Below are 24,146 nucleotides of genomic sequence, written 5' to 3' on the forward strand. Positions count from 1 at the left end.
TTGTACATCTTGTAACTGAGAGTTTTCTTTATTAAACATTCGCTAAACATGAAAAAATATGGTAAGCAAGCCATACAACGATTTTGTATTAAAGGAAATAATTACGTTTGAATCATCATATTCATTTCTATTAGACTTTCAGCTTTATACGTGACTGTTTTCTTCCCCAGCTTGCATTATACTTGAACGTATCTATGAACATGAAAAATAGGCGTGCACACATCTACTGATGAAAGGTCAGTCGAGGAAAGAAAAATTACATTCCATTTCATTTAAGAGTTAAATTATTTTAGAGGGGGCAACTTCCTCCTCTTCCCCATCGTGCGCACACCTCCGACACGTAATTTCTCAAAGTTTGTAGAATAAGGATCCTGAAGAAAGACTATTTGCCTCCAGACTTCATCAATTATATTAACCTTGATCAATTACTCGATATTTTACCAAGGTAGGTATATAACAGATTGGTCAATCTAGTACTTTCTGAATCTTTTACTCGATCAGAAACATGCATCATGATACTTCTTTTCGCTTCGTTATAACTGTGTGAAAATTAATTATCTAATATTTTATTTTACAACTTGTATTCTGGGTTCACAACTTTCACTGTTATTTCAGTAATTCATTCGAAAGTTGATAATGCCAATTCTTCCTGTATTAGTTCTCCCAAAACTATATTTTAAACATTAACGAAATAAGCTGGAACAATTAGATGATAAAACGTTCCCACCAGCGCCATCAAACAGTCTTGTTCATATTTACAAAGTCTTTTGGTCTAAAATCTGCAATGGGATCTAACATCTAGCTGTTCAGTTAGTCTGTGGCGAGCACTCAACAAATGTTCTGTATTTCCTGACTTGTTGAATTAACGAAACGAAGTGGTGTGGATTTTGAAATAACATTATTTTTGAAGCAAACTTGCTATTACATATTAAAACAGGTCGATATTTTGTAATTTGTTTTTCTTTGTGAGGAGAAATGAGATGTTAGACTATAAACAATGGGAGATTTAAAGTACACGAGAAATTTATTTCTCCGAGGAATGAGTGTAGTGTATTTATTCGCCTTCGCTTCACTCTACGTGCAAATACCAGGTGAGTACAATATCATGTCTATTTTGTAATGCTTATGTGATTCTTAAAATAATACTCAAAGCATACCACTGTGTCCCCTGACCATGTCGCCGAAAGTATGAATAGGTCTACCTACACTATACACTTTTGCCATAAGAACAGCCGAGTTCATATTGTTATATCAAACACAAGTAAATTTTAAGCACTTCTCTCCAGTGGCGTGATGAAATATCCGCAGCACGAGAAATAAGAGTCTGGTGACGTCCCCTCCCCTTCTCAAGACACGAAGAGACAGGAACTCAATGAGCGAATCGCTGTCATGTCATTTTTTCGCTAAGGGCACTGAACTACCAAGTCAAAATTCTGAGGGTCACAGTTTAAGGAATTAATGTCATTAAATTATCATCATTTTTACGCTGCTGGTATAGATGGATCACATAAATGAGACCCTCTCAGTTGGACATAAGTACTTTCATTGCTGATTAGCAATCCATTTGATTTCTAACTTCCTTAGTCCGATTCATTTATTTGAAGTGTAATGCTGCTTGGAAAAACCAAATCAGATCTTGGACATTTTTCTCGTAGCTCCTAACAGCGACCATCTAACCTGTTGATCAGTGGCACAGTAACGGGAGTTTACACTAGTACATTCTACTCCCCAATTTTTTGGAGAGGGTACAGCTTTCTCTTAAACCCTTTGGTCCGAATCGTATCCCGTTCAAATAATTTCACAGGCGAAAGATACTGCCGTTCAAAGAATCTCGTTTTTAGTAGTTAAAAACAAATAACGTAATTTTATGTATATTATATGCCTATCCAGAAGAATCTTTGTTCTTCTGCAACTTTTGGCTAATCGCGAAGATAAGGATGAATGATGAAATTGATGAAGGGACACTCACTACGAACACACATGCCAAGCCCGGGATTCAAACCGGGACCCCTGGCGGAGTAGTGCGCTGTAATAACCACTCCGCCACGGAGGTGGCATATCAAGAATCAAAACCACGGTGAACCTTTTATATATTGCGGTACTATAATTATCTCACATGATCAGTTTTCTTGGAAAGTATGTGAGGAAGTAAAAACTATTCAAAATGAGTGCGAAACGATGGAATGTTTGTTCCTGAATTTCACACGATTTTAAAAGCCTATTAAAAATTATTTTGGAACGACATATATTTTTTAAAAAGTTCGAAATTATTTTGTGAATATTGTTTTTATTGGCATTACAAGGTTTCAAATATTTTCCGTACCAAATTTCGGGATTATTAAAAATTCCCATCTCGATCTCGACAAAAATTTTGCGTCCCTCACTCCCCTAGAAATATCACTGTTGAGTAAACGGCGAGTTAAACAAAGGGGAAGGTTTCTTAATTAATTGAAGAAATATTTAGAAAAGAACGAATAAGAGTCTTAAATTTAATTGCACATCAAACAATAATATCTCACTGTAATGGTCACTTAGGAATTTAATTATTTGTCAAAAATTAATAATTTATGCTTGACGGTATTTACTAAAAATAATCCACATGCTCTTTCATTTCATTCGGCAGCTCACACACCATATTTTGTTCTCATAATGCTTTTGGGAATTCGATTTTGTTTCTGTGTGAACCCATAAAAAGTGTGTGACCTTTACAAAAACACTCAATTATTCGTTTGAAAAATCTGGATATTTCGCAGTTTTCAAGTCCTCATGCGTTCGCACAACCTCAAACTGATCTCCTAGTTCAGGATTTAGGTTTGTATCCAGGGACGGCGCTGGGATTGATGTGCGCCCACCTAAAAAATCCTCTACCCATCTGATTGTCCATCCAAACAAAATCAACAAATAAATATGTATGCTCTCTGAATCATCCTCACTCCATGCTTATTTATTTCTTATTGTCGGCATAGAGCGACCACAAGGAAAACAATCTTCGGCGAAAAGTCTCCGTGTACAACTTTCCCTTCTTCCGTTCATTTTGGGCCATAAGGAAGCATGCTCCACTCTGCCCCTCCCCTCCACACGGGAGTACGGTGCACAGGAGTCGCGGGTCTGCGCAGGTTTCTTTGCTTGTGGTTGCACTATAGTTGTGATGTGATATCGTTTCGTAATACCATTCGCTTTCAGCTGAGCTACATTAGTTTGCTTGCTTAACACCTACTAATTTTAGCTTTACCATTAACTCAAATAATAATAATAAAAAATAAAGACTCGCACACTTTTGCTTTCGATTACTCAAATACGACGATCGGACCCTTTTCTTTATTAAGCGATAAGATAAAGTTTGGTTCGGAGCGAGAGAGAGAGATACACAGTGATTGGTTGAAAAAAAGGGGGACAGAACAAAGGGAAATACGTTGACAGACACCAGATACAAGCTCCACGCCCACTGAGTCGCGGAGAAACGCGGCAACATACACGTTTCCGTCGTCTCAGTGGACGATAACTTTAAGATGGCCTGCAGACTTCTGGCACGGAAATTCCGCAGGCTTCTCTGGTTTTTTTTCTCCGAAAATTCTTCTTCTTTCGAAAATTATCTGATATTCCAAAATCTAAATAAAGATACATCCGTTTAGAATTCGTACTAGAGCATTCACGTCAATCTTCATGAGGTTTGCTTTCGCTGTTGTCCAGCTATTCGCAATAGTTTCGTGGCTGCGTATGACTATTTTGTATTATCTAACACAAATGTCATTTTTCAGAATTTGGAAAATCATTGCGGGTTTTTGAAAGGGGAGAGAAAATTTGGAATAAGGCTTAGCTGGCGTCGGCCAAAGGTCCGGGAGCCTAAAATTTCAAACGTCATTATTATTGTCGAAATTGGAATAAATCAAATACAGTTGTATACTGTCAATCACAACGCCAATGCAGAAGGGATGATTAACGAACTGGTTAAAAATGAGACACGTTTATGCCTAACTCAAGGAGCCGCCGTCGCTTTTCTTCCACTTTTGGTTAATCGTGACGATGAGGATGAGTGATAAAATTGATGAAGGGACACTCACAAAGAACACCCATGCCGAGGCTGAAATTCGAAACCAGGACTATCTGGTGTCGTAGCATGCTGTGCTAACCACTCTGCCACGGAGATCGGCGGGTGGCCGTTACGGTCTCACCACCAGAGATTCTGGGTTTAAGTCCTGCCCTGGTATCGGTGTTCCTTTGTGGGCGTCCGCTTCATCAATTAGATCTTGATCGTAGCGATCAGCCACAAGTGCCAGAAAGGCTACTTAAAATAGGAAAAATACCAACGAATACAAACTCAGAGAGCATGGATGTCGAGAGATAGTGCCATTTGATCATTTATTTTACATTAGGGGTGTGCGGGATCCAGAAAAGTCGGGACCGGGATCAGGAAAATAAATTTCCCGTCCCGATCCCGACTTCAGGAAATGACTTCCCGACTTTTCTGGATCCCGATCAGTCGGGAAATACCGAATAGTCATTTTTAAAACTCGCTAATTATCGACGTTTTCTGCTATGAAAATGTCTGGAATTATCGAACATCGTTAGTTTTTGTACCAGAAATGCAAAAACAATCGCTTAAGGTGAAAATGACGTGTAGAATTCGAGATTTCTAGAACTTCGGGAAATTTCTAACATTTCCCGTCCCGAAAATTTCACGACTTTGTCGGGAAATTGCAAATTTTTCCCGTCCCGAATGTCGGGATTAAAAAAAAATTTCCGTCCCGACCAAAAAAATCCTGTCCCGCACACCCCTACATTACATGCTTATGAATTCCATTAAGGGGAGCGATTGGGCAGGGATTCCTCCTTTTTTGTTAGTAGTCGCTGTTATATTTTACCATATTTTCACTTAACTGGCCTTGAAAGCAGCGTAATATAAAAATAACAAAAATACGAGGGTGAATCAAATATGAACGAGCCTTGTGCGGAAAAACAAAATTTATTGAAAGAAACAGAGACATTGCCACATCCTATTTTTCTACATAGTCTCCGCCCTTAGTGATACATTTTTCCCAACGTTGTGGTAAGTTCTTGATGCCCTTCTCGTAGAATGAAGCTGAGCGGGTAGCCAACCAGTTGCACACAAAGGTTTCCACCTGATCGTTGGTCGCAAATCGCTCGCTCCCAAGTGCTTCTTTGAGGGGTCCGCATAGGTGAAAATCACATAGTGAAAGGTCCGGGCTGTACGGTGGATGCGGAAGCGGTCCAAGTGCACTTCCACCAGTTTCTGATGCGTAACACCTGCTGTATGGGGTCTGGCGTTGTCGTGGAGGAACAAGACCTGGCGGATGGGACAGCCTCGTCGTTTGCGTCGATAGTCCGACGTTCGTGTAAGAAATCCACCAGTAGGATCCCCCTCCAGTCCAAAAACACCGTGGCCAACACCTTCCCAGCAGACAACCGAACTTTTGCCTTCACGGGGTTTCCTTCGCCTTTCCTCCTCCACTGCATGCTGGCACGCTTGGATGCTGGGGTGTAATGATGCACCCATGTCTCGTCACAGGTAACGATGCGATGCAAAAACGCTTCCCCTTCCACGTCAAAACGAGTGTGAAGCTGGCGAGCAATGCGAACTCGGTCATCTTTTTGAGCAACATTCAGCAGCTTGGGAACCCACCGAGCTGTGATTTTGCGGAAGCTCAAGTGCTTTGTGATTATTGATTGGACACTTCCATAGCTTACACCAACTTCTGCCGCAATTTGCTTCACAGTGACTCGGCGATCCTGTTCGACAAGCTCACGAACACGAGCCATGTTGTCATTCGTCACACTGGTGCGAGGACGACGGGGGTGCACTTCATTTGCAACACGTTCACGGCCTTGCTGGAATTCCTTACACCACACCTTCACTCTTGCCCACGTTACCATTCCCAAACTGGGCCTGCAGTTTCCGGTAAATTTCGGCCGGTTTGACGTTTTCCTGGGTGAGGAACTTGATGATTATGCGTTGCACAACAGACACTGGCACACACTGCTCACTCATCGTGAGAGCTACTAAACGAAGCATGCGACACGCCAGCTGGTCTGGTTCCTGACTCACGACAGCCATTCCGACGCTTAGCCAATCAAGGCTCGTTCATATTTGATTCACCCTCGTACAAACACATATCTGACGTTCTCTTACCATGGACATCTTGGCTAAGGAAGTAACTCCCGTTTGGCAGGTCAGTGTGACAATAGTCCACATTTTTTATTTGTGTAGTGTGTTTTACTCAATCCCATATAAAACGAACTTGGTAGTTCATCTTATCTTGTTGAGCTGGCCACTGTGATATAGTGAGGACCAGGCACGTATCCAAGGAGGGGGCTTAGGGAGCTCGAGCCCCCCCCGAAAGTTTTCGGTTTACACTAGATAAAATGAGGTTTTTTGTTTGTTGTGGTGTGAAATAAGATAATGTGACGATAATTTAAGAGGAGATATAATTATCGAGGCAATACGGAGAATGTTCTGTACCCTTGTTATTGTTAATAGTGCGTATCCAAGGTGGAAATCAGGGGCTCGAACCCCCCCCCCCCCTTTTAGGAAACTTTACTGTTTACACTACATAAAATTAGGATTTAGGCATCTTGAATAATGTGATGATAATTTGAGAGAAATAATTATCGAAAAAATACGGAGAATGTCCTATAACCCTGTTATTGTTACTAGCACGTATCCAAGGTGGGAATCAGGTGGCTCGAGCCCCCCTCCCCAGGAAAGGAAAATTTTCAGTTTGCACTAGATAAAATTAGGTTCTTGTCTGCTTGAATAATGTGACGATATTTTAAGGAGATACAATTATCGAGGCAAGACGAAGAATGTTATATAACTCTGTTATTGTTAATAGCGCGTATCCAAGGTGGGGATCAGGTGTCTAAACCCCCCCAGGAAATGTTTCAGTTTAGACTACATAAAATTAGGTATTTGTCTTCTTGAATAATATGACGATAATTTAAGGAGAAATTATTGTCGAGACAAGACGAAGAATGTTCTATAACCCTCTTATTATTAATAGCGCGTATCCAAGGTGGGAATCAGGGGGCTCGAGGGTCCCCCCCCCCCACCTTCAGGAAATTTTCTGTTTACTTTAAATAAAATTAGGATTTTGGCTTCTTGAATAATGTGATGATAATTTGAGAGAAATAATTATCAAGAAAAGACGGAGAATGTTCTATAACCCTGTTATTGTTACTAGCGCGTATCCAAGGTGGGAATCAGGTGGCTCGAGCCCCCTCCCCAGTAAAAGGAAAATTTTCAGTTTGCACTAGATAAAATTAGGTTCTTGTCTGCTTGAATAATGTGACGATATTTTAAGGAGATACAATTATCGAGGCAAGACGAAGAATGTTATATAACTCTGTTATTGTTAATAGCGCGTATCCAAGGTGGGAATCAGGGGGCTCGAGCCTCCGCCCTACACACACACACCTTCAGGAAATATTTCTGTTTACATTAAATAAAATAAGGATTTTTGCTTCTTGAATAATGTGTCGATAATTTAAGGGGAGAAATACTTATCAAGGCAAGACGGAGAATGTTCTATAACCCTGTTGTTGATAATATTGCACGTAAACTTTTTTTGAGCTTTCAGTATTGTCGCAGCAAACTTGAGCACTATGTAGAGACTTGTCAGTATTTGGAAGCTGCACAGCAAAGGTATCGCCACACGTAGACCGATTCGTTGTAATTTTTAATCTCAGGAAGGCGCGAGAGGGAATATTCTTGAATAAGTGGAGTCGAACTACTGGCAATATTTATAAATCGTTTATCTGCGCAACGTTCTAGAATATACTGAGGATATAAATATGCGTTAATTAGAACCATTCCCAAATAGAAATTCTTTGACCGAACCTTGGATCCAATGAGAAAAATGGCGTGTCTCTTGACATCATTTCCTTTTAAACGTTCAATTCAAGGACTTGTTCATGATTTATTTGATCGTGTTAAAGGTGCTTTACTTCAGTCTCTAATACGAAATTATAAAAACTTCTGGTGAGTTGATTTTTAAAAACGTGTCCGAGATAAAGAGTGGCGTGCCAACGATTTTCGTCAGGGAGAGGGGTTACGCATACTATTTTTGGTGGTCAGTCCTCATTTTGCCATATTTTCCTGTTTTTGACGTTCTTTTTTTAAGGACTGTGTAAAATGGGGTTATGACCCGACCAACCCTCCCTTGGGCACATCCCTGAAGATACCTAAATGAGTAAGCATTTGATCATATTGGGAGAAGAAACATTAGATGTGTTGGGAAAGGAAGGGTTTTCACTGTGCAATAATTGTTTCGCGATCCAGCTGTATCCTATAGAAGACTTCCTTTGTTTCGTGCCGATATATGACAAGACTGCGGAAGCTGTGACAGACAATTTTGAACACTTGCGAGTGCTTAGGACTGATTATGAACAATTTGGTGGGTTTCGGCTTTTAAAAGAGTTGCAAACAGGGGAGGACAAGACACATTAGTGGTGTTCAGGCTCGAATCAGAGAAATATTCGAGAACTGTCTGCGTCCAGTTCGCAGCACACAGTTTGAATCTCGTGTTGTCGAGTGGATTGATTGTCCATCCCGTGCATGTGTAACAGCTTCGTAAAAACACTTTTGGTTACCTGGTACACAGATGTTTTGATGCCTGACGAGGAGAAATGGACGAACACACATACTAAGATGGTTCCGGCACACAAAGGTAATGGAAACTGAGGAGTCGAGTGGTAAAAAAATGTTCCGATTTCACGTTCTGATTAAAATCACTGCCTTAAACAGTGGTGACGATTTAGGGGATAGTTGCTCCCTATTTTTACGCCTCCATACTATCGCCACTTAATCCTAAGCCTTGCTTGTCTAACAAGAGAAAGTAAACTTTCCTTGCACCCCCCCCCCCCCCAGGTTTTGGAACCAAATTGCCACCACTGACCTTAAACATATAATTGTGAGGTTCTATCTATACCCCTTAAAAAAATTGTGTTCAGCCCCCCCCCCCCCCCGAAAGGAATTCCTGGATACGTGCCTGGTGAGGACAGTGACATGTTCCAAGAGGGTGTCCTCTATTGCACAATGCGAGAGCATCTTCATGTTCTGACGTGAGACTAGTAATGCCTAAGTTGTTAGTTTAGGTCTGCTAGGTTTGGTATTAGCAAAAATACACAGCAAATGTATTATTTATGCTATGAGAACTAAACCTAAAAATCCTAACCCAACAACTTAGGCATTTGCATAACAAGGAAAGCATTCCTTGTTGACGTCAGAATGCAAGGTTGCTCACACATTGTGCAATGAGGGAGACCCTCCCTGACTTCTGCAGGAGGTGGGATTAGGTTGTTTTTTAGTGGTGAGTCTTATGTTTTACCATCTTTCGCAGCATTTTACGCTCTTCTTAGAAATAGGTGGCCAAAGGGAAGGGGATCTGAACTTCACCAACCCTCTCGGGAGACGCCACTACAGTGCACTGGGTGAGAGTAAAGAAAAGAAATGTAAATAGAGACAATGTTGACCTAGATTTATATAGAACCTCCACTCTTCTTTGAATTCTGCATTTGCATTGGAATCACACATAAGGTATTAATGTTTTCATCCACTTTATCAATATTAACAATATTATTGTTAGAAGAAATAAGAGAACAGTGTTTGCAACTGAACATGCGTACCTGCGTATTAATATTAAAGTCATATCTGTTCTATTCCATACAAATGTTAAGTTGGGTGAACCACCTTGCTTACTTTGTGCACCCTAACATGGAGGTGATGTGATCAGCACCATACTCCAACTGCCTTTGTACTCCAGGTACAACCCTTCAATGTGTCAGTTAGCCCCCTACTGACTGGATCACTAACTACCCGAGAAGAAATAGATAATTTTAAAATTCCATTGCTGTTTGGAATTAATATTGCAGAAACTACTTTTTTACAGGTCTTTATGGCAAAAATGGAATCTTACCAGCCAAAACCCAGTTGGAAGATGAGCTACATTTGTTTGAAAATCGAATGATTCCAAAACCATCTCTGCTATGGTTAGCTCCAGACTTTGGCTTAGATACAGACTACATGATGGATTTTCTTGCCGTAATAGGAACTTTTTTATCATTTGTAGGGTAAGAATTTTTAATAATTCTCTATCATTAAATTTAATTGTAAATGGAATTGTATTTATATTTATGTTTTTTTATTTACTGTCGCTTTCCTGTCAACTTTGCCTAATCCCAACAATGAGGATGAATGGTCATTATATGAAATTGATGAACACCCGTGGGACTTGAACATGGGAACTTCAGTGCTAAGATGGAAAATCGACCACTCAATATGCTCAACCATGGAGCTGGTGCGAACAGAATTGTGAAAATATGTGTTTGTTGCCTGAATTATATGTTACTACATGTTATGTGTTATGAACTAGAAGGAGAGAAAAAATATAATGCTACAATAAATACTTTGAATGTCTATAATGTTTTCTATAACATATGATAATATATGTATGTGTTTTCCCTCTGCAGGTTTGTATGGCAGAAATTTTGTACTGCTCCTTTATTTCTAGCTCTTTGGGTACTCTACCAGTCCCTATATCAAGTTGGTCAGGAGTTCATGGCAAATCAGTGGTACGTTATTTTGTTTTTAATTATTTTCTTCTATGTTAAGTGCACTTTTTGTCAGTTCTGGAAGTAGTGATGCTTAGGATGCTTGGTAAAGCCTTAGGGATAGATAGGGAGATGCTTAAATAAATTATACTAGTTCGGGAGATGGTACCACCCATCATCTCTTCCCTCCGCAAGCACCGCTTCTAGTAGTAGCTGAAGATATTAAGTGGGCATAATTAAGAAATATAAAACGTTAAGAGACACATATTAGATAATAGAATACAGGCATAAATGATGTTCCCTATTGGAATGAGATATTACTCATGGTTAATGGAATCAATTGAATTGATTGGTTGACTGAAATGGTTACAATTTGAATTTTGGTTATTATATATCATTCTTCTGCCTCTTGTGCTAATCCCGCCTTTTAATATGAATGATGAGCTTATGAAATGGGTGATGAGACAATACTCTCGCCTAGTCTCAGGAAGGGAGGAAATTTTATCAAACTTTTTGTAAACATATAACTCAAGTGTTTGAGTCCACCCAATGTTAGTCAAAAGTTGATTCAATTATATCCATGCCTACCAGAGCTCACAACTTGCGACCTCTGGTCTCTCAACACTTTAAGCTGACAACTTTGGCATTGGGAAAATGTAATACGACAAAAAGGAAGTATCCAAATGTTATTCACTCTAGTAATACTTTTAGAATAGAATATGAAAATTGTCTACCGTACTGTTACAATTCCTAGGTTTTTATCTTTAGGGTAAAACATGGATGTTCTTTGTTTTCATTCACTCATCTGTATCATCAGTTCACTATCTATTATGTGTCTTATATTCAATTCTGAAATGTATAAAAGTGACACAGAACTTAAAAAGAAACATGTAATTTGATTGATGGATTATCCATTAGATATGTGAATGTAGCACCTCCTCTTAATCTGTGTCAGCATTTTTTTTTTTTCTTGTATATCACTTTAAAACAAATATATGAATATGAAAGTAAAATATTTTATTATTATTATTTTATTTTGATGTTGTCATTGTTCAATTTGTTCTTAATTGACTCTAGACTATTTGTGAAGATGTTTCATTCATACTGCAGTTTCATCCACCAGGGACATGTTGCTTCTGGAAACTGGTTTTCTATTGATTTTGCTCGCACCAATAACACATGCTAAAGGAAAGACTCCCCCACACGTTCCACTGCTCTTTTGGATGCTGAGGTGGCTGCTCTTTCGCTTGAAATTCTCTGCTGGAGTTTCCAAGCTCTCGAGTAGGAGTGCTGTGTGGTGGAGATTGACAGGTAAGGCAGATTATCATGTTACGTTCATTCGTATTTGGTTTATTAATATTATTTCTACTGATTTTTTTTTTTTTTTAGGGGCTGGAATTGTAATGGTGGCTGTGTTCTAAGGTGGGCCGGGATAAAATATTTTGTAATTACCATTTTTAACCTTCGTTTTAAAAGTTGTTCAAAGACAAAAATGGTAATCTGGTTACTTTAAGGGGAATTTGCATTTACCACCTCAGTTTTTCCAAGTTATTTGGAAATTTTGATTTTCTCAAAATTTCTGGATGAGCTGTAGCCCCATCAGCTTCCCTCCCCCCTTCACGTACGCCAGTGGCAACCAGTGCCAATACTTAAAACTAATAACAAAATAAAGATGTTCAGAATAGCTATAAATGTTAATGTGTATAATATAATAATAATAATATATCTTTATTGAGCGTGCGAGGTTCAGCATACACTGTTCTCCCACCTAACCCTTGTAAGAATACAGTCTACAGTTACAAACTATATATATATCCAATAATAAAAGAAATTAATAATAATTATAATAATAATAGTAAATAAGTAAGTAAGAAAGATGAAAGAAAAATGTATGGACATTTTGAAATGAAATAAGAACTGTAAAGATACAATTAATGAGTATATATACACATAAAACTAAATTTTAACAACTCATTAAATACAATATTAAGTATATATATATATATACAGTGGTGCAGGAACGGGGGGTACAGGGGTACATTTTACCCCCTCAAATTTTTGAAGGGAGTACTGTACCCCCCAAAATCCGAAAATCACGTTGTACCTCCTGTACCCCCCTAGATAATTTGACAGATGCAAGGTGCTACTGTTAAAGGAACATATTTTCAATTCGCTCAATAAAAAAGGTTTAAGTATATTGTTTATAACTTACAAGCATTATCGAATGTATCTTACTTAGCTACCACAGAAATTCAAGCCATTGTAAACTTATTCTACTACATTGTGCTTGCTACTATGTAGTTAGTTCATTGACCTGTGTTCTTGGAAACCTCTTTAAGGAGATGAAAATTGTGTGAAATTTCTGTGAAATGATGGAATCAGATAAAGTTTGCTCTCAGAAAATCACGCTCCAGATGAATGTTCCTTTGCGTAAGGGGGGGTACACTTTTCTAAAGAAGTGGTCGCGTCGATTCAAAGGTAATATACAGGGTGTCATTTTAATGGCGCCCACGGACCACGGAAACGTATAGAGGACATCAAAACAAACAACTTTTCTCAGTAACATTTTTCTCGTTGGTGCGTCGTTTCGCCGCTACAGTCGTTCAAAAAAGCCCGTTTTGCCGCCTGAATGCTGGCAACCACACACAACATTTGATTGCATTTGTGACGTCATATCCCGTCGTGAAGCGATGCGTTACAGGGTTGCCAGGAACACACATATTCTGTGAAAAATGACATAGCTACAATCAGCCACATTATGTACCGTAAAAGAAAACGAGAAAACACGTTCTGCAACCTAACAGGAAGTAAACAAACGATGCTAAAAATGGTAGAAAGGAAATAGAATTCAAATGGAAATGGTCATATCGAATTTTGTCTCAACTTAGATGTCAAATATTTGCAAATCTAGTTAGCAAGTTGGCATCTACAATTTAGTCTATCCACTTCGTCCTTCTGATACTAGTTGTCTGTGACACACTGAACAGATGACAAAATAGAAATGAAAGAACTCAAAATTCCAAAGGTAAGCAACACATAATATAATGTATATTCAGGGCATTATGAGGCAAGTGACAAAAATGGTTGAAAATACAGGGATATAAATAGTAGTAAAACAAACTCTCCGACGACTGTGTTTATCTACGCACCGGATACACATGTAATAGTTTGCAACTCTGAACAGGGCAGTATATTCGCTACTGATTCATCATTAGATTGTTACTGTGATTGTACGTGTTTTAGCCGTAATTTAACAACGTGAACCTCAGATACTTCCGTTATCACCACAAAGTACCACAAGGCATCTGGACACAAACCTGTAGCTATCAACCTTGCAACGAGATTTGCAAATATTTGACATGTAGTTGGGCGTAAACAGCCACATGTAAGTTGTAAGTACAATAAAAGTTATTGTTGTTGATATTTGACATGTAGGCTGAGTCAAAATCCGATATTGACTCTTCATTTTGAATACGTTTATACCATTTCTCATATCGTTGGTTCACTTCCCCCTTCCCCTGAGATGACTGCTGATCTTCTGGCTGGTAGGCGATGATGTTCGGTTTACTGGACGCGTTTCTCGCTTCGTTTTACAGCTAATAATGTGGTTGGTAGTTTGTCATTTTTCACAAAACTTGTGTGTTCCTTGCAACCCTAGCGTGAGCTGTTTCGCCGCAGGAAATGACGTCACAGATACGATCAAATGTTGTGTTGGGTTGCCAGCATCCAGGCGGCAAAACGGTATTTTTTGAACGGCTGTAGCGTCGAATTGAAGCACCAACGTGAAAAATGTTACTGAGAAAAGTTGTTTGTTTTGATGTCATCTACACGAATCTGTGGTCCGTGGGCGCCATTAAAATGACACCCTGTATAAATCTTCATTAGAAGAGTATATGACTGACCTCTTCTTTTAAATTTTTCAAATGGAATTTTCCGAAACGAAATACTTACACAAATGAGACGAGACATTGGGGGGTACAATGTACTCCTGTACTTCATAACTTTGTAAGAGAGAAAACTATACTTAAACCTATATATTAAGAGATTTTATTAAGAAAAGTTTTGCTTTAATGACATAACAGTTGGGCTGAAAAGTTCGTAGGCTAACATAGTAAAAAATATTTTTTTGACAAAATTCGATTTTATTATTCAATATAGTTGCCTTTGAGGGCGATACAACGATTATAGCGGTCATACAATTTTTCGATGCCATTTTTATAGTACGATTTCTCTTTAGCCTCAAAATAGGCCTCAGTTTCGGCGATTACCTCTTCATCAGTGCTAAATTTCTTTCCAACGTGCATTCTTTTAAAGTCTGCAAACAGGAAAAAGTCACTGAGGGCCAGATCTGGAGAATATGGTGGATGGGGAAGCAATTCGTAGTCTAATTCATATAATTTTGCCATCCTTTTCATTTATTTGTGACACGGTGCATTGTCTTGATGAAACAGCACTTTTTTCTTCTTCAAATGGGGCCGTTTTTTCGTGATTTCATCCTTTAAACGCTCCAACAACGCTATGTAATAATCTCAGCTATCTCGATCAACTTCACTTTACGATCATTTAAAATTATTTTGTGGACTTTTTTTATGTTTTCGTCGGTAACAGCCTCTTTGGGACGTCCACTGTGTGCATCGTCTTCGATGCTCATTTCGCCTCGTTTAAATTTAGCAAACCACTTCTCAACGGTTGATTTTCCTGGTGCAGAATCCGAATAATGTTTATCAAGCCAAGCCTTGGCTTCAACAGTATTTTTTTTCGCCAAAAATCAATGCTTTATTAACACACGAAATTCTTTTTTATCCATTTTTTCACAATAACAAAAGCTGCTTCACTCACAATGCTATATCTCACGATCCGGCAGCTGTGAAATTTATACACGTATCTTTTGAAGGTTAGTACTAAGTAAAAATCACATGGATTTAATTCTAGTAACGCCATCTATGAGTCAGCCTACGAACTTTTCAGCCCAACTGTTATACGTTGTGAAACTTTGAGTGGTGAGACAATGTACGTGTTGCTTATAGGAAACATTTCACTGGTCAGGACGAGATAACTCGCCTTGTAGATTAATTGAAGGGTCCAACATGCACAGAACTTTGGATTCCACTTTAAACTGCATATTCAGTCCCGATTAGCCCATGAAGTGGATATAAGGTACATAGAATAAGTTTTAACAACTTCTGATTGGACACCGAAACAAAAGAAAAGCGCAAACAATAACGAGAAGGACCTCAGCACACCAGAGGACCTCCCCAATGATGCAGTGGTAGCGTCGTCGCCTTGTAATCAAGGGGTCCCAGGTTCGATACCCTGAGGAGGCACGTGGCACAGTGGTTCGGATCCCAATTAGCCTAACTGTGCATAAAGTGGACTTAATACAGCAACTCAAACAAACTCAAACTCACCACATAGGAGACGAGATAAGGCTGTGACAATTCTCGACTCATGTCATCTCGATGTCATTCCTAGGTCAAATGAAAGGTTCCCCTTTTCTAGACATTAGAACAGGGTGCAATTTGTGATTTTACCAGAGGATGATAACTTACTTTTACCTAAGTATTAGATATAGTACTTAGAATTGGACATTAATCGCTTAAAATCTAATTTTGATATAGAATACAACACATACACAATGGCATTTGAAGTTGAACCCTAAAGTCAAACTGAAAGAAAATTACACTAGTCAAATGAATGCATGGGATAAATGAGACTCACTGCAACAGGTCCTATGGTTTGCCAGTTGGCTTGTCAAGCCCACTGTGTTATCTAGACTAGACTTCATTCAATTTCTTGCAAATTTTTCAACATGAAAAATTATGTAAAAGTATGTTTAAAACTTCTAAATTATTTTTCTAATCAGTTAAGGTTAGGTTTATGACATTTCACATTCGGTTGGTAGATATTGGTAGATTTTTGATTGAATTCACAAGGTCTTTGAGCAAGTTGGGAATGTTTGATTGAGTGATTTGGTTTATTTAACTTCAAATTTCAGCCACTTCTGGTTAATCGCGAAGATGAGGGTGAGTGATGGTATGATGAAGGGACACTCACAAATAACACCCATGCCCAGGCCGGGATTCGAACCGGGGACCTCTGGCGTCGTAGAAGGCTATGCTAATCACTCCGCCACGGAGGCCGGCGAGGTGGGAATGTGTTTTGGATTTTCATTGTAGATGCGAAAATCTTTAGCTGTGACGCGCACATGCTTTTGCTTACATTAAAGTTCACCTTTTCACGGAAACGAGGAATTAACAAGTCACCTTAAAACATGCATGTATATGCATTTAATACTACTAAATATGAAAAGAAGCCTTGGCCAGCTCTTCATATTATCCACCGAAGATTAAAAAGAGAAATAAAACAACTTTCGAGCGTTTGGCTTTCCTTGCTTGCTCTAATATCTGAAGGATTTCGATTTTGTATATGTAATGAATCAGTGCTTGAAGAACGTCGTTAGGTACAAATAATTATGTTACAAATAAATGCTTTGTCAAATGTTTTACAAACATTCCAAACTTAGACATCTTACGAGTTGATCGGGAACCATCTCAACTCAATATATTTTTTAAAAAATACAACACCTTATAGATGTCTGAGGAAATACCGAATACATGGCTTCTAAAAGGCATTGGATGTGGTACACATCTGCCATAAATTGTTTAAAGATATTTTTATGCTTAGCTATGGGACTTTAAAATTAAAATGAACTGAACTGATGTGGACTCTATAAGTATGATATATTCAATAATATGGTTTCTATATCCAGTTGGTGAGAGACGATTATTCCTGGTTGGGATAGCTGAAGATAGATGAGAGGGGGGATCCTCTTCACCCCCTTTAATCTCACCCTGCATTAAAAATCAATAGCTGTATCTTTGTTCGCAATTTTCACATTTCGAACTCCTGATATTCCGTTTCGTTAAATTCAAAATGAGCCCATGAAAAAGGTCCAGAGCTTTATATTTTTCAGAATAGTTATCTGGTTAAAATCTGTTTTTAAAATGACCATAAATACTAAGAAAAACAAAGAAATAAAAATTATTTATGCCAATCTTTAAATTAAAAAACAGGAAATTCGTGTGCTGTTCTAAAATGGAATATTCCCGATGCCTTCACATCATACCTATAGTTACTACCTTTGAAGTAGTATATGCGTAGTATATACATGCGCGTGCACACATATATATGGGAGACTGAATTTTTGGTGCAAGAAGAGAAATATTTGACATGAAGTAGTATAAGTATTCCATTGAAACAATACATTCTGCATCAGCTGCTGGTTTGCTCAAAAATGTTGATAGATCTACATGTGAGATTAATTGGAGGATTAAAATAGATATTGACTTATTTATTTATTTATTTATTAGCATCCATTCAACTTTACAAAAGTTTGGAATTGTCACATTGTACATGTATATTTAGAATACATCTATAAAATTATAGGCATAATATAATATAAAATACAATAGTTTTGTTTAATTAAGAAGTTAATTTTTGGTACAAGTTATTAGCATAGAATTAATGGTAATTTGCACATTCATAATTCCCAGTAGCTTCTCTAGCATTGACTGGCATTTGGTATAGACAACAAGACACTTGCATTCTAGAAAAGTATTTGCCAATACCAGAAATTAAATTCAAAGTGATATTTTTCTTTATATTGAGACAACTGATATCAGCTCAACCATGAAAGCAAGACCTAACTACAAAGAGCTGAAAATGAGTCTGAAATATCATTCAGGGAGTGATGAGATTAACCGCAAGAAAATTACTGAAATAAGAGTGATTTCTTAGGCAATAGCCTAAGATGGCGCCAACGAGTGAAGACATACTTTTATCAGCTCCTCTCAAATTGAAGACAAAATATGATGATAAATGTGCAAAGTGTAAAAGATCTGTAAAAAATGGAATTCTTTGCGACATGTGTGACGAATGGTTACACTTTAAGTGCGGCAACTTGAATGCCGATGAAGAAATCGACCAAAACAGTGAATGGTTCTGTCCGCAATGTGAAAACGGAGAAAAGAGTGTTGAAAATGAGGAACTTGCGAATCTTTTACAGGTAGTGAATCTACTGCAAAGTGATATAAAGGAGTTAAAAAATGAAAATGAAGCCCTGAAAAACAGACTAGAAACTATTGAAAAGGCAAAGGAAATAACAAATTCTACATCCTCATGGACTCAAGTGGTTAGGAAATCAACAAAGAAAAAACATCACATCGATAGCATAAATTTCGAGAGTAAAAACAGATTTTCTACACTACAAGATTTCCAGACTGAAGAAATACACCCAGAAACTAATTCAAGAACGTACAGAAGAAATGTGAAGTCAAAAAACACAACCACAAACATCTCGAAAATAAAAAAATCGAGTGTTAGTCAACCAGAAGTGATCATCTATGCTGATAGTCATGGCAGAGGAATGGCAGAAAATGTGAAGAGTCAGCTAGGCGATGTTTCAGTGTTAGGTTTTGTCAAGCCAGGTGCAAAAATTGGGCAGATTGTAAGTAGCCTAAAACCTCAAAACAAAGAAATCAGCAGCTGTGTAGTGCTAATGGCAGGTTCAAACAATGTAGCATGCAATGAGGGTCACAATGTGATATATACATTGGAAAAGAAACTACCTGAAATAAGAAACTCTAAAGTGATCATAGTTAATATACCAACGAGATACGATCTCATACCGGAATCTTGTGTTAATGTGGCCATAAAAGAGACAAACAAGAATATCAGACACCTGTGCAAAAATTTTAGTAATGTCGATATTGTTGATGTAAGCAGGCTAGAGAGAAACAATTTCACAAATCACGGCATGCATCTGAATCGATCTGGAAAAGAAAAGGTGTCAAAAGCAATAGGTACGGTGATAACTGAATACATTATAAACCAAAGAAGAAAGTGCAATCCTATTGAACTGAAATGGCACCCCATAAATAATCAGGGAAGTGAAGTGGTAAATGGAAAGAAATATAGTGATGTGGTAAATAGCGGAAAAGTCTGTCTTGTGATGAATGGTGAAAAATGCAGTCAAATGGTAAGTGATAAAAATGGTAGTGAAGAAAATGAAGATTACAGTGAAGTGAGAAAAGATGAAAAAGAGAAGGAAGTGGAAAATGATAAAAGAGTTAATGTAAAACAAAAAGAACCATCTGCACGAACATCCGATAGACTAAGGAGTGTTCCGGGCAAATTTAAAGATGATTTTTTATTGTAAAATGTAAAAATGCAACAAATATTGTAAATGTTAAACCTAAGGAACAAGGTCTTACACCCAATGGTTTCTCTCAAATGAAAAAGAGAGTTATACAATGCAATATTGTGCATCTAAACATTCAAGGTATTACAGGCAAAGTGTTAGATTTAGAAATGCTCCTAACCGATGAATGTTTAGATGCACATGTACTGTGTGTTACTGAGCACTGGCTGTCCAAAGATGAAATTACTTACTTTCAAATTCCAAATTTCCACCTAGCTAGTTTCTCATCAAGGTCTCTAATAAAACGAGGGGGAACAGGCATATTTACAAAAAATGATATAATTGCCAAACAAATTGTCCCCAAAACTGTGAGACCTATAGAAAAACATTTTGAAGTTAGTGTTGTACGTCTTGCACAATATAATTTAATAATAGTATGTTGCTACAGAACACCTGATGCAGACTATACAATATTCATAAAAAATCTGTCTGTATTGTTAGATGAATTAAAAAGTTATACATGTGAAATTTTGGTATGCGGGGACCTAAACTTTGATTTTCTAAAAAATACAGGACGGAAACTGCACTTTGAAGTCACAACAAACACTTTTGGCCTAAAGCAAATTGTAACTACAGCCACGCACATAACGAAAGAGACACTCTCCCTCATAGACCACATGTTAATAAGTGTACACTCAAAAGAGTTTCAATGTGAAAACATATCAGTCCACTTCTCAGACCATGAAGCACAATTTTTATGTCTCACATGTAAAAGAGAAGCTACTGAATATCATAGAAAGCCACTAAAAATGCAGAAACGTAAATATGATGAAGGTTCTATACTCATGTTTATTGGAAAACTAAACAGCGAAAATTGGGAAGATATTTATAACTTACCTTCCACAAACGAAAAATTTAATCTCTTTCTGAACAAAATTATCTTGTTACACAATGAATGTTTTCCACCTAAACAAGTAAACATATCCACCGAGTGTAAACCATGGGTCACAAACGGGATCAGAATCTCAAGTAGAAAACTAAAAATGCTCCATTCTGAAAGTAAGGTGAATCCCAATCCATATTTTCTGAAATATTACAAGAGGTATAAGCAAATATATAAAAATGTACTCCACCAATCAAAAATTAATCATAATGACCGTAAAATCAATAATTCAAACAATAAATGTAAAACAATGTGGGAAATTATAAGAAATGCATCAACAAAACACCAATCTTTAGATAATAATATGGTGATATGCATTAATGGAAAAGAAGTCCAACATCCCCCTAATATTGCAAATGCTTTCAATGAGTATTTTGTAAATGCAGTTCCAAATAGAAGGAATGGGTTTGTGGCTGCTCCAGAAGAATGTTCTACACACATAACAGTGAATGACAAATCCTTGTTTATTTCCCCCATTACTGAACAGGAATTAAAGATAACCTTCAGGCGTATAAAAAACAAACGATCTTCCCGCATTGATGAAATACCAGACTTCCTAATTAAGAAATGTTATAGTTCCCTATGTCAACCATTACTACATATAATAAACAATTCCATTGAACAGGGTATTTTCCCAGACAGACTAAAGATAGCTGTTGTTAAACCATTACTGAAGAAAAATGACCCAAAGGATTTATCAAATTACAGGCCCATTTCGCAACTCTCAGTCTTCTCAAAAATTATTGAACATGCAATAATGATGAGAGTAGAAAATTTCTGTAGTAAACACTCAATCTTAAGCAGTGACGTGCACTGAGGAGTAGCTAGTCTAGCAGAGATAGATCAATCAATCTCACATCTCTAATTATATTCAAATCACAATATTTATTGTCTTGTTAAAGCCACCACAGTTCATATGCAACACCTTTTTTTTTCACGCTCTTCTCGTCCATCGGTGTTCTCCGCGGGCATAGCTGGCTGGATACCCTAGCTCGCTCTTCTTCCGCCAGACCAGTTTCCAGGTAGAAGCGGCGGCCTGAAAGAAAAGGAAGATTTCTACCTCTACCTCTCTTGTTCCCTCGCCCCGCTGCAATGGTTGAAAGCCCGTGCTTTCAGGTCCCCCAGTCTATCTCCTATAAGACAGATAGGGGATTGGTTTCTCATAGATTTTTTTTGTAAATCCTCTAAAGAACTCAGGGTAACTCTGCAGTTCTCTGTATTTACACAACATTTTACACGTTGTACAATATGTATGTATAATATGCGATGTAATTTTATTATTTATGAAATGGGAACGTGTTATGTGCAGACAATAATGTTATGCTTTCTTTCTTTTCTTACAAGTATGGAATATATAATGATTAAATTACAAATATATGCTCGGGCTCTCTCTCACTCTCGTTTTAGTAGGGTTTATTTAAATATACTACTCTTGGCCTCTAACAGTCATAAATACGGATGTATTTATTTGGGCAAGAGAACGCGCGTTCATATTGTTCTTGGATTGGTTTATTTTACTTCGCTTTTCTGCCACATTTGGTTATGGCGAAAGTGAGGATGAGTGATGATATGATGAAATTGATGAAAGGGACCGCATATGAACAATCCAGGTCAGGATTAGAACCATAATGAGTGCGCATTCTTGTCCTATGTATTGTACTCTGCAGTGAATAATGAAATAATTTGGAATGAAAAATGTATCTCAAAACTCAAAAAGCCAAATGAATATTATTGAAGAAACTACAAAAAAGTGTGTTTTGTTTCTGTGCATAAAGTGGACTTAAAACACCAAATCAACCATCTGTCCGGGAGTGGTTATCACAGCGCGCTACGACACCAGGAGTTCCGGGTTCGAACCCCGTCCTGGGCATGGGTGTTCTTTGTGTTTGTACCTTCATTAATTTTATCATATCATCTTCGCAATTAACCAAATGTGACAAAAAGCGACGCTAAGTAACAGAAATCAAATCAAATCATTGATTGATTGCTCGATTTGGTTTATTTTACTTCCTTTTTCCGCCACTTTTGGCTAATCGCGAAGATGATATGATAAAATTGATGAAGGGACACACACAAAGTATCCCCATAGCCAAGCTGAGATTCTAACCCAGGATCTCTGGCTTAGTAGTCAAATCAAAGCGTTTTTTATTTTTGAATGTGGGTGGGGTTTACATGTACTTTTTTAGTACTCATTCATCATTTTGTAATCTCTTCCTGTTATTGACATTCTTTTTTTTAGGAATACTGGGCCCTAAAGGGGGGAGGGGTGTGACCCACACCAACCCCACTCCCCTTGAGCACGCGCACTGACTGCTACCCCAAGTGTCGACGTCACCGCACGTCACTGATCTTAAGCTTGTTGCAGCATGGTTGTAGGTCCAAACGAAGCACGAAAACAGCGTTAGCAGACTTAGTAGAATGTGTCACACAATCTCTGAATAATTGTAATCACACGGTAGGAGTCTTCTGTGACCTATCAAAAGCTTTTGATTCTGTAAATCACGAGATATTGCTGTGGAAACTTCAAAAACTTGGTATTCGTGGACTACTACAAAAGTGGTTTCAATCTTATCTTACCAATAGAAAGCAAATTGTAGAAATCGCTCACACCACAGCAAAAGGATACGTAACACATCAACACTCCACCATGAAAAGTGTAACATGTGGGGTGCCTCAGGGAAGTATTCTTGGCCCTCTTTTGTTTCTTATGTACATAAATGATTTACCAAATGTTATACCTGAGGCAAATGCAATATTATATGCTGATGATACAAATATTATAGTAACAGACACTTCCAAAGATGCTCTACAATCTAAGGCTAATAACGTATTAAACAAATTAGATGACTGGTTTTTAAATAATAATCTACTCCTCAACAGCAAAAAAACAAATTACATTACATTTTCTACGATCCAAACCAGAAACCAAATAATCCTCAATCTAATATCTGGGAATACACAACTAGAGCCTAAAAAAAAATTCAAAATTTCTGGGTATCATTCTGGATGAACACCTTACCTTAGCTACACAGAACACATAAACACGCTACAATCAAAATTAAGTAGTGTGTGCTATACCCTTCGAGAAATGTTAGACATCTCAAGCACCCAAACTGTAAAGTGCCTTTATATGGCAAACTTTGATGCTTTACTAAGATACGGGATTATGGTTTGGGATAACAAGGGCCACTCCAATGTCCTTTTTATACTTCAAAAAAGAGCTATAAGAATCATAGCTGGAGTAAAGAAAACTTATTCATGTAGAACTCTTTTCCGTAAACTTAATGTGTTAACTCTCCCCTGCATATATATTTATGAATGCTTAATTTATGTTAAGCAAAATATTTCCAACTTTGCCACAAATGAGGAAATACATGGCCTAAACACAAGAAATAAAGACAAACTTCACATAAAACACTGCCGCCTTAACTTATGTAA

The 24,146-nt window shown here is 37.7% G+C and overlaps 1 protein-coding gene across 2 annotated transcripts in view; it reads left to right on the forward strand.

Annotated features, from left to right (window-relative positions):
- The first annotated feature begins 831 nt into the window (after positions 1-831).
- Positions 832-24,146, forward strand: part of LOC145995285 (lipase maturation factor 2-like) — a 43,782-nt gene continuing 20,467 nt past the window's right edge. The window contains exons 1-4 of one of the 2 annotated variants that reach the window (XM_083131875.1): positions 832-1,091; positions 9,906-10,086; positions 10,486-10,587; positions 11,690-11,877. In XM_083131875.1, coding sequence (XP_082988001.1) covers positions 998-1,091; positions 9,906-10,086; positions 10,486-10,587; positions 11,690-11,877 — 565 coding nt within the window. In that variant the 5' untranslated portion in view covers positions 832-997. Of the gene's footprint in view, positions 1,092-9,905; positions 10,087-10,485; positions 10,588-11,689; positions 11,878-24,146 lie in introns of those variants that run through there. The other variant, XM_083131876.1, reaches the window with a different exon arrangement.

Source organism: Lepisma saccharinum, chromosome 11 (assembly GCF_977018435.1).
Source record: "Lepisma saccharinum chromosome 11, izLepSacc3.1, whole genome shotgun sequence".
Taxonomy (NCBI): Eukaryota; Metazoa; Arthropoda; class Insecta; order Zygentoma; family Lepismatidae; genus Lepisma; species Lepisma saccharinum.